Source organism: Dioscorea cayenensis, chromosome 7, assembly GCF_009730915.1.
Source record: "Dioscorea cayenensis subsp. rotundata cultivar TDr96_F1 chromosome 7, TDr96_F1_v2_PseudoChromosome.rev07_lg8_w22 25.fasta, whole genome shotgun sequence".
NCBI lineage: Eukaryota > Viridiplantae > Streptophyta > Magnoliopsida > Dioscoreales > Dioscoreaceae > Dioscorea > Dioscorea cayenensis.
This window is the reverse complement of record NC_052477.1, coordinates 23,927,668-23,946,136: the sequence shown is the minus strand read 5'-3', so window position 1 is coordinate 23,946,136 and position 18,469 is coordinate 23,927,668. Positions and strand designations below refer to the sequence as shown.

The following is an 18,469-nucleotide window of genomic DNA, read 5'->3' as shown; positions in this document are numbered from 1 at the left end:
CATAAGGTCCTCTGAATTGTCTATGAATCCTCCTTATGGGTATAAGCATGCTTGGAAGGTTCTCTAGAATTGACTTACAGAATTAAGGTAGGCCGTAAGCTGCCCGTAAGACACCCAGTTTGCCTTGTCTTGAATCCAATGATGCCGAGAGAGCTCCAATTTCATCATTTAGGGTCTGAAATGCTTCCTTTGACTTTCTCTCATCTTGAAGTGATGCCCTAAGTCTAAGAATGTAAAACACACTATATTTAGCATCTAATTCCATAATATGGTTCTAATACATGTTAAATGAGTATACAAAGTGATATAAAATACATGCATGTTGTACACTCATCAGCTTTGCACCTTTTCATTTACTCTTCACCTGATAAATCAGGGTTTAGTATAATTTTTGAAACCTCTAGGATTAAATAGGATTGGATGCGTAAACAACCTTTGTCATACACTTTATAACTCTAGAGGGATGCTATGTCCAGACATCTTTTCTTTTTTGATTTCTCTCCTGCTTTATTTTCGTATTTTTTTCTTTTGTTTTCTTTTGCTCACACACATATTACTTCATTACTTAGGTTATTTTTCAGAATTAGGTATACTACTAGTATTGACTTTCTTCCATGTGGACCGATACTCTGCTTTACGTACACTATTATTACTCTATCAACATGTACACTTGCGTGCCTATTAATAATAAAATAAGATAAATTACTAAATAAAATAATAAACTAACTGTTAGGGTTTTCACCCTAACTTGACCCACAATAAGTTGCTAGTGGGTTACTTTGACTAGCCACCATTAGTCGCTAAGACAAGGCCCCTTTCGCCAACATGCATAGCAGTTGTTGGTAAGCTAATAGTAGCCTATGTATGGTACACACGTATCTACACGCTGCTCAGCTGGGGCCTGTGAAATAGAGAGCATGGCTGCGTGCTTGCAGTTGCCTTGCGCAATTTGATGAGTGCATTTTACATATACATTTTACATACCCTATCGCATGATTAACTTATCTTTTGGCATATATTTTGGTGTAAATAAATGCTACTTTGGATATTTGTGTAAATTGATGCCTAGCCAATTAGGGCTTGGGATGAAAGAATGAGTTTTGGAATAAATTCGGTGCAAAACAGAGTTGTGATGCAAATTACAGTAAAAGCATGAGTGGAAGCATACTCGTGCTTCTTGTGGGCCCCAGCTTTGTTTCCATTCATTTGTAAAGACCTTTCAAGCCGAGATTTTTCGCCTCATTTCCATGCAAACCTTGAAAACTGAGAAGAGCTTGTTTACATTATTTGGTAGCCATCTAGTTCTCACTCTCTCTCTCTGTCTCTCTCTCTAGAAACTTCAAAAAAAAAAGGCTGAGATGGAGCTCACTGAGCTGGCTTCTGCTCTCTCTATTCCTCCATCAAAGGTTGAAGCTTTTGATCTCTTCTTGACCACTCTAGTTTTCTTAGTGTTTTTCGCCAAAACACAAGATCCTTCCGGAGCCATAAAGCATCTACTCACGCTGGTATCCTATCTCTTGGTTAAAGCTGAAACATTGAGCAACACCCCTTTCCTTAACTCGCTCCTAGACCTAATCATGCATGACTCTTCACCTGTCCTGAGTTCATGGTTTAGGAGCTCAAAGGAGATTCCTTTTGAGTTTTATTTTGGTAATCGGTTGGGGGATGTGGCTGATGAGAAGCTGGAGTTTAACAAGATGTTCAATGATGGTATTGCTAGTGATTTGGTGCTTGTTGGTGATATTGTCATGATGACTTGCAGGGACGTGTTTAAGGAGTTGAAGTCATTGGTTGAAGTTGGTGGAGGGACTGGAACTATGGCAAGAACTATAGCTCATGTTTTCCCTGAGATTAAGTGCATTGTTCTTGATCTACCTCATGAGATTAATACTGTGAAGGAAGACATTTGTCTTGTTGAGTATGTTGGTGGTGATGTGTTTGTCTCTGTTCCTCTTGCCAATGCCACTCTCTTGATGGATAATTTCTAATAGCCCAACATATAGCATGTCAAAGCCATTCTTGCGGACCCCTAGAAGTTGCTTTAGTGTTGACTAGAGTCTTAGAAGTTGAAGGATTCTCTTTTTAAGAAAGTAATCCCCTGAGAATTAATGTTTTCATTATTTGAAGATTTTTTTCGGCAAAATTATTATCTATTATTTTATTATGGTATTCTTGCTTATTGTTATTAATTATAAAATTATCTATTGTCGAATAGGTATTTTCATGTATTTCTGATTTATGGCTTTAATGAGTTATGGAATTAGTATTTATGCTTTGGTAAGTTATTTTTAAAATGGCTACTACATATTTTGAAACGTTAATGCATCATATGTATTAAAATATTTGGTTGTAACCAGTTCATTATTTGTCTATTTGTTCTTATACGATGGCATTATGATCATATTATGGTATGATGATGAGATCAAAGCTCTTGAGTTAATGTATAGTGGATGCTATTATGTTTTAAAGGGTGTATGTTAATAATTGAAAATATTGAGTCGATGTACAGGTTTGATGGGCATATATGTGTTTAGAGAAAATGTTAATGTGGGTGTATGTTAGAAGTGAATACATCAAGAGAAATGTTGCACTACAACCCTGAGGCAAGGTTGAGTCTTGAATTTCAAGTTTTAACTTACTATCTAGGGTGAAGATCATGGTATTTCCTTGGTGGTATCCTTACTAAAATTGTGAGGTTGGCACTTGGGAAATAAATTAAATTATTTGGTGGTTTAGAGTCAATATTTTAAGGTCTATTGGGCTGGATTATTACAGATTTGAGACTTTGACATTCTATGTTCATGCATGAAATTGCTAGGATGAATTTTTAAGTTATGATAATGAGTTGAATGGGAATTGGGGCCTAAATTCGGAGGTCATCATAGAAGCACAATTTTCAGATGATTAAAATTGAAAAGTAGTAATGGTTTGTTTGATCTATCTACCTGCCAAATTTTATATTTATTGGATATGCATTCTGTAAGATATGATCAATTCTAGTTGACATCTCTTGGAGGTATTACTGTGTAGACATGCAGATTTAGAGGCGAATTACGGATTTAATAAATGCAATCAAGCAAAGTGCTCAGTAAAGAAAATATTCATTATCACCTTAATTTTTATCCTACAAAATTTCAAGTTTATTGGATTTGTAGATTATGAGTTATGACCCATTAAAAAGACTTGCGCATGATGACGTCTATATGCAGAATCTTCAGATTTAGCATGATTTTCTCACTTCTAGAGACTAAATTTTGTGAATGATTTGACAAGGAAAATGATAAGTGCTTGTGTGATATGAATGCGAAGCATTCTTTCCTTATGTTGAGCATTATTTTTCTCTGGTTTTTATACTAATATGTGTGTTTTTATGTTACTTTCGTGAAGGTAGGGTTGTGAGGCCGAGTATGAAGGAAAGAAACCAATGTGGATCATAATGCCCCGATTTTGGAGGAAATCTTGCTAAGGTTCAAATGCGAAGACATAGGTCGGGTGTGAGATGCTAGAGTGTGTGCCAACCTCCTCGTATTTGAGTTAGCACAACCACTTGGAGGGGCACAAGGGCAGTCACACTCAAGCATTCCGACTTATGCACATAGAACAAGATCTCTACCAACTTGTCCGTCATTAAAGAAGCAAAGCGATCCATGACGTGAACGTGTGCTCGCTTTGCGCCACCTCGGTGAAAGTATGGACTCGGAAGTATTTTTAGGCCAAGTATTGTAGCGAGAACAATGCAATAAAAAGTACTCGTGAGCAGACCTTGCTCACAGACGCCAAGAAAAACAGAATTGAGAATCCACACGGGCGTGTGGAAATTATACACGCCCGTGTGGAAATTCCACATGGGCGTGTGTAAAATCCACAGGCCCGTGTGGTCGCCCGATTTCATCATTCTTTTCTCGATCTTTTCCCCAACTTGAGGGAGGGTTTCGGCTAGGGTTTTGAGAGGTATTGGCTAAGGTTTTGGAGAGGTTCTACGGCTCCGACATCGCCAATCCCCGAGGGAAGAAGGTTGGTAGGGGAGCTCCGTCGAGGCGTATCCTATACCGAACAAGGGAATCCTTGGACTGAGTAGAGGACTTTTCCACAAGACCATCGACACAACTATCGAGGGGGTTTCTCTATGGATTCATTGCTTTTTACATTCTATTTATTTGATTGTACTTAGCTCCATGGAGAGCTAAACCCCTAGTGGGTACTTGGGTATTTGTGAACCCTAGGATGTATTTGTTTTCATTGAATCTCTTTATTATGCTTTCAATTAATTGATGTTTATTGTGAGTTCCAACCTTGAATGCTTGATTGTATGAACATTTCCCCTAGAGTGACACTAGGGTTGAGAGTTCTTGTTGGTAACCTTGTGAGTGAGTGACACACCACGAGCGTTAGACAAAGCTAGGTTGGAGAGGATTGAGAGGGTAAGTTGAGAGGTACAGAAGCATCCCCTTTCCCCTCGGACGTGATAGATTCTATCTCCGTTCCTCGAATTCTTTGCGGCCATAATAGAGTGAATGGTCTAAGGGGTGACCCTCCGCTGGGGCTTAGTTGCGCGTGTAACGGAGTGAAGCGTTGCGGTGATCTTAGTATCTAGGGCTTAATCGTGGTTAGGGACCTTCCACCTGGAACAAAGGGTTAGGTCTATAATTAGGAAGAGATTTATCACTTGGAATCCCTAGAGGTCATTGCAACTCTATTCGAGTGCGAGGTTGAGAGGTTATCTAATCTCTCCTCCGAGACATGTATAGAGTTAGGCATAGTTGACCTTAGATTTGGGACTATGTATTTAAGGATTTCCACGACTCACCATTGCATTGATTAGGAAGCATAATAGAGGGTTCTTGCACTTGAAATGATTGTCCTAGGCGGAGCATTATCCGAGTACCCCATCTTTATCGATTGCCTTACCTCCTCCTTTACTTGTGCTTTCTTACTTGTTGTTTTTACTTTTGAGAATTGAATCATTGTCACACTTATCACTACTGATCTTTCACATAGCTAAGAAGCGGATTAAGTGTTTTTATTCCCTACTTCCTGTGGATTCGATACCCACTCATCCGGGATTATTACTTCGACAAACCTGTGCACTTGCGAGATATACGCAAGGGGACCTTGTCAGAAAAATATTCAGGATTTTCCTAAGTTTGGTACTGCAAAATATCTTCGCAATTTTTGGAATGATCTTGGAGTCATGTGTTGTGAAATGAAACATGTTAGAATTGATATTATGACAAGACCTTGAGAGTGTAAATTTTCAGGGTGATTGGTTTTTATTTGATGATTTATTCATTTATATAATTTTGTAAATAATTTTTATTTATTTTGTTATTTTCCCTAAAGTGGGATTATGAAATTTTGTATTTTTACTCGTGTGAGTATTTGGAAAAACTTGTGAATATTCTGTATTTTGGCTTTGAAATCTATCTGAATGTTTTGGTCTCCAAATGAGCGATATGCAACCCTGTTAGTGGGGGTTAAACCCTGACCTTGTCGATAAGAAATTCTGGAAAAATGAAATTGCAGTTTTACACCATGTCTGTTTGGTGAAATAATTAACGGCCACTTGATATTCAGTCCCTAGTCACCGATGGTAAACTAAATGATCTCTATTATTCAGGCTTGGTCACCGAGGGTAAACAAATAACTTCTAGCATCTATAGTGAATTTGGAGACCTACACTGGAATCTGTTACATTCTGCTTTGACTTTTGATTTTGATTTTTATCAATTATACTATTTATGTGTTATTAATTTCTGTGTATATCTTATACGCAAATTTTTGTCCTGTCTTGAAGTTTCTGTATTTTTGATATCGTATTTCTGGGTTTTGAATTCCGGTGAATCATATTTGAAAATATTCTTTTATTAGAATATTTCACTTTGTATTTTGTTTAAATTATGTTTTGAAGACCTATGCTCATTTCTGGAGAATTATTATTTGTAGTTCTGAAATCTAGTATTCTTTTGATTATAGTTATCTTGAATAACGGTATTACTTGAGAACTATACCTCTGTTGAATTATTTATTTTTTTATTTGTTTAAACTATGTTTAAAATTTGAATTATTCTTAATATCTGAAATCGAGATTTATATACCCTATTGTTTTACGCAAATTTCTGGATTACTTACTGGGCTAGTAAGCTCATGGATTTGTTTAAATCCTTTTCAGATCAAGAGTGGTAGACCAGTGTGGATTTTGAAAGACTGTCTGTAGGTGTGGTTCTGTTGTAAAATTTGAGTTGTTGTCATTTTCCATCACTGTATTCCTGTGCTTTGTATTTTGGACTGCTTGTACCCCCGTATTGTGTCTGTGTAGAGTCTGTAATCCTGTAACTTGATTGGTTTGTTATAGATTGCTTGTCCTGAATTAGATTCTGAGGCCTTGCAGGCCTAAGAGCTCACGCATTGTGGGTCTACAGCCGTTTGTCTGTACACTAGGTCCGGCGAGCTGGGTTCTCGGCATGACACTTCTATCCCGTGCTTCCACCCCTGCACTTCATAGGAGTTTTCAGCACAAGAAGAACACGGTTTTGGTGCTCCTATCATTGTCATGTTAGGAGAAGCATGGGAAGAAGCACGCCCGTGCTTATGCCAATGCACTTTATAATATTTTTATTATTCTGTGCCGGAAACCAATCCCAAGACTCCCAAAAAGAGCACAACCAAGAGCACAACTGTGCTTGCCTTGGGGATGCCTTTTGAGTCCCAAAGTTAGGTTTTCAAAGGGATTTTTTGGTGAGGTTTCTTCCAGATCTGAGATGAGATGGCAGTGGAGATTCATTGTTGATGGATTGGAGGTGGATCCGAGGTGGTAGGACACCAAGTAGAGCGGAGTAACATTGGTGGGACTTCATCGGAGCACCGTCGAAGTGGTTTGGAAGCAAAAGGGGGGTTTTTTTTATAGATTATTTCTCTTTTGTTTTCTTAGTCTTTCATGTGTTTGTAAAACTATAAGGGGATAACCGTCATTTGGTGCCCCGGATTATGATTCTTGACTTGTGATGTATTGACTTTGTAGCTTTGATTAATTAGTTTTCTTATGATTTCCCTTTTATTTATCTTGGATGTAACTCTTTGTGTTGATTGTCTTGATGTTGTATGTTGCAAAACTCAATGTGAGAATTACCGTTACCTACATGAGCATTGATTTTTCATGCATGCTCCCCGTAGTTGTAATTACAGTCAAGAATTATGTTAGCCATAGTTGCACATTGTTGTCTTGATGATGATCGAGAGATCTATTTAGCTAGGGCACACATTTGGGATGGGGTTGAGTCCATACCAAACCTTGAGTAAGGTCATACGTTAGCAAACCCTCCGTAGGCATTAACCACGGTCTAAAGAGATGTACATGTAATCTTTTCTTAGGTCAGTACATTCATCGAGGTGATTAGTCCGGAGAACTACTTTATCTCTGTGATAATCACCCAATTTCCAGTCCTACATTTACTTAAGCCATTAGTCCATTTTCTTCTATTACCCTTTTGATCCGGCTAGATATTAGAAGAACAACGAGTACTGAAAGCTTACCAGTCCTTGTGGATTCGACTACTCGACCTATTTGGGTACACTTTATTACTTGTACGTCTCGTGCACTTGCAGTGACTCAAAGGGCGTATCACTATCATGTCGCTACACACTACACAATCACAATGGCCGCAACAACGTGTGGATCTGCCTTGAGTAATAACGGGTGGTTGTATACTCAGTCTAAGATGGTTTAAGCTTGAGTCTTGTGCCCTTTTATTCAAACCCTAAAACATACACAACTTATTTTGGAAAACAATTTAAACTCCAAGTAATTTGCATCGAATATACAAACCGTGGACTGCATGTATGTTCACTATACAAGATTATTTGAAAAATTAAATCAAATATATTAATGATTTTGTGTCTCTAACATGCTTATATCTAATATATAAACTTAATAGTAGATATGCATACATAATTAGAAATAACAAAGAGCATGCAATTATGAATATCTATAAACAAAAATCAAATTAAATGTGCAAATACAATTATAAAAATAATCATTATCATGCTAGATAGGGGTATAGAAAATGATCTGATACCAACTATAAGATATATGATCTCAATTAAAACATTTAATATGTTATATTATTAATTGCGAAAGCAGGATCACTTACCTCCAACCATAGCGAGTTGTAGAAAATGACTAGAATTTTGTGATCTAAACTTGAAAAACATGGGATTCTTTCAATCTATCTGTTCTCTCCCGTCTATATCACTGGATATTTACAAAGAGCAATAGATTCGAGACTCATGGTGTTGTTATATATAAACCCCTTTATATGAAATGATTAACTACATTTAAAACTTTAAATATATTATTATCCAAAGTGCCAATTATAATTAACATATGATTATATATGTGATAAAGTCATTAAACTCTTTATTTAGTTTAAATTTAAATTTGATTAATATTATCACGAAGTTAATTCAACTATAATTCAAACTATTAATACATTTATTGGTTGTTTGAGAGTTGCATGGCATGCACATATTGACACATATGTAAATACATACAACTCACATGCATGGGGGTTTATTTATGTATGTTTGAGAATTAAGAGGCTATATTGGTGTTGGAGAGGGTCAAAGTCTAGTGTATGTGTATAAGCATGGTGCTCATGCATGTGTTAAAAGATGGTTATTGTCTTAAGCATGTATGGCATGCTTGATGTAAAGGTGATTAGCACAATCATGCATGAGAGTGGAAAGATTAAAGGAGGAGGCGGTGGTGAAGAAGAAATGATTAATGATATGTTAGTAAGGTTAAGACGAGGTTTAATGGTGGTTTGGGAATGTAAAGAATGGAGTTTTGTGATTGAAGTTACACTTGGGTGTAAGTTAATTCTTGGATTGTTGGGTGAAGTGAGTGGGTTTGTTAGCCTTAAGTCAGTTCATACCCAATTTAATTAGATTGAACTGAGTGGAGTTGGTTTGAATTCAATTGAGTTCAATTTAGCTAAATTAGGTTTGGATTGTGTTTTCGGTTAAAAAAATTAGGGTTGAACCCGTTCAATTAGTCTTGTGTTCAATTGAACCAACGTTTAATTGAACTAACCTGGTTCAATTCAATTTGATTGAGGATTGAGCTTGGTTCAAGTCTTGGTTCAGTGTAATTGGGCTGAACCTGTTGAATAAGGTTTGGGTTAATTGAATCAATCCGGTTTTGGAGGATTATATAAGAAATGAGTTTGGTTCAAGCTGGTTTATTTCCGTTGGAGTTGATTCAAGTGGGTTTAATTCTAATTGAGTTGATTTAAGCTCAATTAGTGGTAATTTAAATAAAATTAGTTGGTTTTAAGTTGATCTTAAGCCTATTGAAGTACATTGGACATCGGTTTGGAACCGATTGAGTAAGAAGGCTTGATTAGAGGAGTCATTACTTTATTTATATATTTTCTTGTATAGATAGATATTAGTTATTAGTTATTATTTATTGTTAGTAATTATTATTTTATTGTTATTTATAGGCGAAAGTCCAGGAGATAGGAGAGATCTTCAGTTAGGAGCCTAGTTAAACCTGAAAATCCCAGGAAACCAAGTGAGTTGGTAGTGGTGGAGTTTATATCATATCAAATGTTGTTTTATCGATTAATCAATGTTTACCACCAGTCTTTATTTTAGATATTTTCAATTATTATTAAATTAGTTTACAAGTATTGGTTCTTTAACTTTTTATATAATACTAGTAACTAATTGTGGCTGTTATTCTACTATGATTGCAAACTGTGCAAAAATATATTTTGTTCAATTAATCAGAAGGATTAATGGGGATCTAAGACAAGTGTACACCTTCTTAAGATATACCCAAGCATGCTAGGGCTCAATATATGAGCCTCACGGTCTTCGGACCGCATTCAGTATCACATTTGGGAATGGAGAATTTTTAAAACCCAATTTTCTCTAAAACCCTCTACCCATACTATTTGAGAGCATGGTACTCGATGTCTTGCCCTCTATCATGTGCATGTGAATGTTCATCAGTTATAAGTTATCAATTGCCCATTGGGGGCTCAACTTATTAGTTATTAGGGTATGATTAGAGGTTTTGAGGTTGGATGTATACACAACTTGGCTGATTGGTATGTAATGTGCTTGAAATGTTTTTATGTTGATTGCAAACTTTGCCAGTTTTATGTTAATTAAATTACATCCAGTATGTTAACTCAAACATTATTTGTTACATTTATGTTTATGATTTTAAGTTTCCTCAAAACCTGATCCAAAAGAGAACAAACATTCTACAAAATTTCAAATATCGAAAATCAAAATACAATGAAGTTCGAAAAACAAAAAGTTTTCTAAATACAAAGTTTCAGGTTAATACAGGTTAAAAAAAAATATGAACCTAAACTACACCAAAGATACCCTTGCTACTCGACAATTGTTTCTAAGCTATCCACCAGTCAATCTTATCCCTGATCTGAAAGAAAAAGAAAAACAACAAGATAATGAGCTTTCCAGTCTAGTAAGTAACCAACTAAAACCATTTTGGGGTCATACAGGTTTTCAGCAATACATATTTGAATATCAAACAGAAATCCATATAGGACGTATCAAAATAGTATCCTAAGAATTATAATACATATTGTATACCATAATATAATATTGATAAAAATTATAAACCTTGAAATTAGTGCAAATTAATAGAAATAGAATCAGAGTTTAGCAAATTTTCAAGAGTATATGTCTCCCAATAAACCATGAACAAAATAGAATATCGTCCGTCATGTGTTTATACTGAATGACCTGAGTCAGAATTTCTGAGGTCATTTATTTACCATTAGTGACCCAAGCCAGAATGTCATAGGCCATTATTCTTAACCAACAAAATGGTGTGAAACTATAGTCTCTTATCAGAGTATATGTCAACATGGCGTGTTTAACCACCGAGACGATGTGGTTAGTCGCACAGTTAATTAGAGACTAGATTTCTATGTCAAATACTTAATGTCCTCAAAAAAAATATCAAAGTTTAGACTGAGCAAAGTATAGGGTTGATCTAACTTAATAATATCAAAATAACCAGTTATTTGAATATAAACTTGGACAGATAGTTCCTAAAAATCTTCAAATAATTTAAATTTTTAAACAATTTAGGAAAATATAATAACCGTAACTTTAATAAAATTATATAACAAGAATTTAATAAATGGTTAAATAATTACAAAATTATAAATAATCAAAAAATTAATAAATAAACAATTTAAAATGGTATTTTAGCTAGAGTTGAAAAGTATATACATATACTGATATTTATGTGTGGTTTACTTACCTGATACTCACTAACGCGATAAACTTTAATTTTGACACCATAAAGATTTTGGCATGCCCTATAATTATGGAAGAAAGCCAATAAAACACCAATAGGATAGATTTACAAAATGTAAGGTATGTAAGAAGGATTCTAAGACATAAATATTCTATAAAGGTAAAAGGCTAGTGAGCAAGGATAATGCAAAAAGAGAGTTCAGAATGGTGTAAAAGCAAAAACGATATAATTATTATTCTACTTCCCACATCTGGATTCTTTCAAGGGTATAAAAGCAATTATCCAATTCAAAGGGTAAAAAATAATTATAACATGAACATTAAGTACTAAATACCTCATAACTTCACATATACTTTTTCAAATCACAAATTTCAAGATTCTGAGAACCATAAACACCTAAGACTGTGACCTATCCAAAATTCACATAATTTAGAATACTGCTCAAATTATAGCATTAAATTTAATCTCCAGCTATTTCTTCATTCTTATAATTCAAACATACCCCATTCAAAAATGCATATATCTCAACCTACAATTCCAGAATCAGTAATATTTTACTGACAATTAGACAACCTAAAAAAGAACAAGTTTTATATTTTTTGTCTTATCCAATTCAATCTCTTGACCATTCAAAATACCCTTCAATCTTCATGTTTTGCACAGAAATTTCATCCAAGACAGTTACACTAATAGGGTTATACCTCACAAGCCACACATGTATAAAATATGAAATTTTGCAGGTAATAATTAGGTAACATCAAAATCTACAACTTTCATATAATTCTCTATATCTTATTCAGACTCTAGAATCATGAAAAAAAATTAAAAATGGCCAAGGCCTGCACAAAAATCTTATCCGAGGCACTTGAATTTAGAGCCTATATCTTATATGATACACATGAAATTCAGAAATTTGGTAGTAAGATAAACAAGATCGCTATCTACAATTAATGTATTTTGATATCCTCCAAAATATGTCTCTAGCTCCCCGAAATTAATTACGGATCCAAGCTATAATACCAGAAAACTTCTCAATCTAATAATTATCCTCAAATAACTCAAATCTTTCACATAAGAAGCTTGGATGGAAGCATAAGATTTAAACTTCAACTCTCTAATGAAAATCACAAGATTTAAAGATCCATAATCAATCTACAAAGAAAACTCTACCCCTAACTAGCATCAAAACCCAAACAATAAGAAAACAAAACAAGAAAACAAAACCTTACCTCTGACAAGCCCTAATAGAGAAGAGATTCCGTCCGTGATCAAAAACCATGATCAGAGTGTGATGAGAAGATTGGAGAAGAGGCGGACAAGCTAGGGATAGATCTCTCCCTTTTTTTTTAACAAGAATGAGAACGTGATGATCAAAGGCCCGAGGATTAACGAGGGTAGGTTGTAGGTTACGGAATAGGAAAGTCCATAAAGATTAGGAAAATATTAAAGATGAGATCAAGGGTTACTTTAAATTTAAAATTCAAAATATCAAAATATAAATTAAAAAAAAAGCTTAAGTGGGGGTGGGGTCCACAAAGTTAGAATAGTTGGCCATGATATGCATGTCTTCTTCTAATTTATTTTCTTTTTAAGTTCTATATTGTAGCAGTTGTATCAGTAAGTTAAGTCATATATGATATTGATATTATTGGCTTTTTTAAGGAATCCCAAGAACTTTCTAAAGAGGAACAAGCCAAGGACCTAGCGCTTAGAACTAACCTTTTGCAGATTTTCAAGCACGAAGAGATCTATATGAAACAGAGGACGCAGTTAACTTGGATCAAAGAAGGGGATGAAAAACACTAGTTATTTCCACGACGTCGCCAATGGCAAATGCAATAGGAACCTTATCCCTTGGGTGATCCAGAACAATGTTAGGGTTGAGGAACCGATAAGTATAGGAGATGCCTTCTCCTCCTTTTATCAATACCTCTATGGAACCTCCCAGGACTTCTGTATTAAGCTTAATTGGTCAAATCTATTAGGAACAAAAACCCAGCATGACCTCTCTTCCCTGGACACTCCCTTTTCTTATGAGGAAATTAAAAGAGCGGTCTTTGACATGAGTGTCGATAAAACACCTGGGCCTAATGGTCTCCCGATTCTCTTCTACCATAGATATTGGGATATTATCAAGTTTGATATCTTTAAACTTTGTGATGACTTCTACTGGGGGAGAGCAAATCTTGAATGGATTAACTCGGCCAATATCGCTCTAATCTCTCTGAACCAAAACCTGGAAAACCCCTCACATTATCGATCGATTAGCTTGATCAACTCTTCTTTGAAGATTTGATCCAAGATTTTAGCTAACAGATTAAGGCTCATCATTGATTTATTGGTGGATGTGACTCAATTGACATTTATTAAGGGGAGGTGCATCACTGACAACATTGTGACCGCACAGGAGCTCATCTTCTACATGCAAAAACATCGACTATTGGGTTTGATCCTTAAAGTTAATTTTTCTAAGGCCTTCGACACGGTCAATTGGGAAAGTTTGTTGGAGCTCCTAAAAGCGAGAAGCTTCAGTAATTGATGGATTGGATGGATTAACCCTATTCCCGCTCCATCCAATGGGAGAGTTTTTTGGAGCTTCTCATCAACGGTTGCCAAAGTGGTTATGTCAGATACCAATGGGGACTTAGACAAGAAGACCCTCTATTCCCGCTCCTTTTTTGTCCTGGTAACCAATGTCCTTAGCACCATGATCAATAATGCTCTTAAATCGGGAATCCTTCATGGGATGGCTTTGGGTAACTCAGGTTTCAAGATGTGCCAATTTCAATATGCTAACAACCTCCTAATTCTCACGACAGGGGTGTAGAAAACCTCTGCATCATTAAGTTAATTCTATATACCTTTGAGTGCTTGATAGGTCTTCGGGTTAACTCTAATAAAACTTGCTTATTCACCTCTCAAAGGAACCTTTCACCACATGTCTCTCACACAAAGACTGTCCATTGTGATGCTAGGTCCCTCCCGATTATTTACCTGGGGATGCCTATTTCGGCAGGATGACCAAGAAAGCAAGATTGGGACAGTCTCCTTAGTAAAATTCATGGGAGACTTGCTTCCTGGAAATCAAAACTGCTTTCCTTAGGTGGAAGACTCACCCTGCTAAACTCGATGTTAACAACTATCCCCACCTATTGGATGTCAATCTTCAAGTTACCATCTTGGGTTATCAAAAAGATAAATAATATCATAAGAGACTTTCTTTGGTCGGGTTTGGATACCCATCATTGCAAAGTTAGGTTGGTCAGTTGGACAAGATTGTGTCGGGCGAGAGATCAAGGAGGTTGTGGAATTCTAAACTTGCAAGTTTTCAATAATTCTCTTCTGGGGAAATGGTGGTGCAAGATCATTTCTGATTCTCGGTGGTGCGGTGAAGATATCATTCGCAAAAAATTATTTTAAAGGGTCCCTAATCAATGCAGGTTCTTCTGGAATGGCATTTTTCGCATCCTCCCAGCTTTTAGGAAAAATCTATGCTCCATCATCCATAATGGATCTACAACACTTTTCTGGTTGGACAATTGGATGGAGGGATGTGCTCTAGCTAACAACTGGCCGCTTCTTTTCCAATTAGCACACAACATGGAAGTTTCGATTAGGGATATGGTATACAGATTATCAATGACCCCCTTGGAGACTTTTTCAACTGTGAGTTTCCTGCCCATTCTGACCAATGCTCAGTCTTCATCTAAGAACAAAGAAAAAAGATGGAAGCTAACATCGAGTGGAAAATTCTTAGTCAAAACCTTCTACAAATTTCTGAACGATGGGAGCATTCGATGTCAAAAAACGCCTATCATCCTGAAAGAAAGTTGCCCCAAAAAGATTAACCTTTTCAATTGGGTGGCTTAGGACAACAAGATCCTAACTTAAGATAACTTATCTTTGCATAGATGTAATTTCCTTCCTGCATCTACTTGTGTGATGTGTTTTTCGGCAATTGAGACTAATGATCACCTCCTTCTTCATTGCCTAGTGGCTTTTGCTATCTAGGGCTAATTTGGTAGACTATCGGGTTTCCCCAAGGAGTCTTAAGGACCTTTAGGGCAACTAGCGATGGAGTGTTGCGAAATCTTTGCCATCCTTTTGGGACTTACTAGTTAAGGCTATCTCTTGGTGCATTTGGCTTGAACGAAACGCACTTATTTTCACTTTAACTTACCTTTCGACTGGCACTATTATTAAAAAGATTGATCATTTGGTGCTTTTGTGGTTATCAGCAGATCCCGAGGCCAAAAAAAGCTAAATTAGAAGAACCAATGTCAAAGATCAAGAGGAGTCTGGAGTTCCTGTCTACTACCTACGAGGAGCGGGTTATCCCGTCAACGCGCTGGCCCCCCTGGGAGAGTAGTCATGTTTTTGTGGTGATTGGGGTCCCTAAAGGATCTCCTTTTCCTTTAGAGCCCTTCTTCTATTTTTTTTGTCCTTTGTTTTGCTCTCCAACTCCTGGTGGTTGTATTTGCTTTCCTGTGGTAGCCCCTTCCCAGTGGGACCTGTGTCTTGTCTTTTTTCTAATGCAATGTGGTTTATCCACTTTTTCAAAAAATATATATGGTATAAGTTTATGTATATGTACATGTATTTGTTCTTTATTAGTTGTCCATTTGCCAGCCAAGACAGCATCCTTAACTGGGTGTGGCATTCATCACAATTGCAGAGATTGGTGTGACATTAAAATTAAGTTTTATCAAATTAAAGGAGAGGAGAAGAAGATCTCGAAGAAGCTTATTCAATGGAAGGTAAGAAGAGATGCATTTCGTGAAGATTCAGGCTTTACTAGTTGTTATTCAGCTTCATTTCCATGTCAGCTGATTTTGTTATTCAGTTACGCCATGTCAGCAATCCTCATCAGAATAATAGGACAATGAGCTGAAAATCAGTTACTGATCACTTATGCCATGTCAGTAGTTAGTTACTCTGTTATTCTAACATTGATCAATGTTTTCTAAAATTCTTGCCAACCGACTCTGTTTTGTTTTCCCAAAGCTTATTGGTCGAGAGCAGTCAGGGTTTGTGGTGGGTCGTGGCCCTTTTGACAATATTATTGCTTTGCATGAAGTGGCTCACTCTATTGAGCGAGATTTTAATGACCCCTCTAGGATGATAATTAAAACTGACATTGAAAAAGCTTATGATACTCTTAGGTGGAGTGCAATTCTTGCCACGCTTGCCAAAATGAACTTCCCTAGTCAATGGATTACTTGGATTAAAACTTGCTTAACTTCTACCTCCTTCTCTTTCCTAATCAATGGGTGTCCTTCTAGATGGATCTCTTCATCTAGGGGTATTCGTCAGGGCGATCACATTTCCTCGTATCTCTTCATTCTTGTTTCCCAAATTCTGACCACTACTCTTAACTCTGCTCTCCAGACTGGAACCATTCCGGGATTTAATAGCAATCTCAATTATAACTTCAACCATCTCATGTATGCTGACGATCTTGTCCTCATCACTAGAGCCTCCAGATTGGATGCCCCCAATATTAATCAATGTTTAAATTATTACGGTTACCTTCTCTGGTCGAGCATCTCAATGTGAACAAATCGAGCAATTTATTTTCCTTCTTGGTTTAATAAGAGAGTCCGAAGCCGAGCATATGTAACATTCTAAACATAAAATCTGCTTCCTTTCCTTGCAAATATCTTGGCATTCTGATCTCTCCCAAGAAACTTGCCATCGCTGTTTTCGGACATTTAATTGACAAAATCAGTCATTCTTGTACTCGCTGGAAACACTCTAATTTGTCCATGGTCGCCAAAGTCATTCCGATCAATTCCTCTCTTCTCTCCATACCTAATTACCACTGTCAAGTATATCCCATCCCTGATACTATTCTCAAGAATATTAGCAAGATTGTTAGGGATTTCCTTTGACATAGGCGTGGCAATGGAAAAGGCATCCACAATGTTGGTTGGAGTTGTATTACTGAAGGCAAACGTGAGGGGGGTCATGGCATTCGGAATATTTCTATTGCAAAGCATTCTCTTTTTGCTAAGAATGTGTTTAAATATTTGAACCATGACAATGCATTGTGGGTTGACATTCTGATACATAAATATGGTCATTTGAATTTCTGGTGTGATACTTCTCCATCCAACAACTCAACCTTTTTTAAAGGTCTTTGTAACACTGCTCAAATTCTGAAACCTAATTGCTGGATCAATTGTCTCAATCCTAGCTTTACTTCAGCTTATAATGACCCCTGGTGCTTTGACATCCCTTTGGCTTACAAACCCACCTTTATCAATGTTAATTTGGATCTTGAATCCATGACCTTGAATGATTTTATTAGTGATAACTGTTGGGATTGTCATAAGCTGGGAGATCTTTTTGGTATTCATGCTTTTGATGTCATTAACTGGCTTGGCTCTATTGATCCTATTGGTTATAATCATTGGATATGGACACCTAAGTCGAACATTTTCAAGCTTACCTCCAATGTTTATCATTTTCTCAATTGTAAAAGAATCTCTCCCATTTGGGCTGGTTGGGAAAAACTTTGGAATATTAGAACGGCACCTAGAGTGAAGCACTTTTTGTGGCTTGTTTTTCATGGAAGACTCTCTACTTGTGATTTCCTGCATGCTATTAATCTTGGCCCCAGGAATATGTGTAGACTCTATGGTTTGGAGTTGGAAACAGCTGAACATTTGCTCCTTACTTGTTGTAAGGCTCAGGCTATTTGGCATCATACTGCTTACATGATGGGCTCGCAAACTCTTATGTTAAGTGAATTTGCCTCTGGTGCTTGGGTTGTTTGTTAGGCTTTCTCTTCTTTTGCTAAAGCTGTTATCGCTTCTGTTGCCTAGCACATTTGGAAAGCCCGCTGTGACGCCATCTTTAGAGACTCTTCTATTAACGTCCGCTTAATTTCTTTCAAAGCGTTTCACTTTGCCAAAAACAATTTTACTTCTCATTCTCCTGTTTTTGGCAGGAAGCTGCTGTTGAATAACTTCACTGATTCGGACAGTATGTTCCTGTTCTCTGCTGCCTATTGGAATGAGGACACCAAGGTAAGTTCTGCTGGTTTTTTCATTTCCAATTCTCAGTATAATCTATCTCTTGTAGGCTGCTGTCCTTTGGATGCATCTTCTAAGCTGGACGCTAGCATTCAGGCGATTATCTTCGCTCTCAGAATTGGCCTGAAGG

General features: G+C 36.6%; 1 protein-coding gene across 1 annotated transcript; it reads left to right on the top strand.

The window, feature by feature from the left end:
• Positions 1-1,358: 1,358 nt before the first annotated feature.
• On the top strand, positions 1,359-1,988 carry LOC120265191 (probable O-methyltransferase 3). Its single transcript, XM_039273080.1, has one exon. It carries the CDS (start codon positions 1,359-1,361, stop codon positions 1,986-1,988), a length of 630 nt encoding a protein of 209 aa, XP_039129014.1.
• The last annotated feature ends 16,481 nt before the right edge of the window (positions 1,989-18,469 follow it).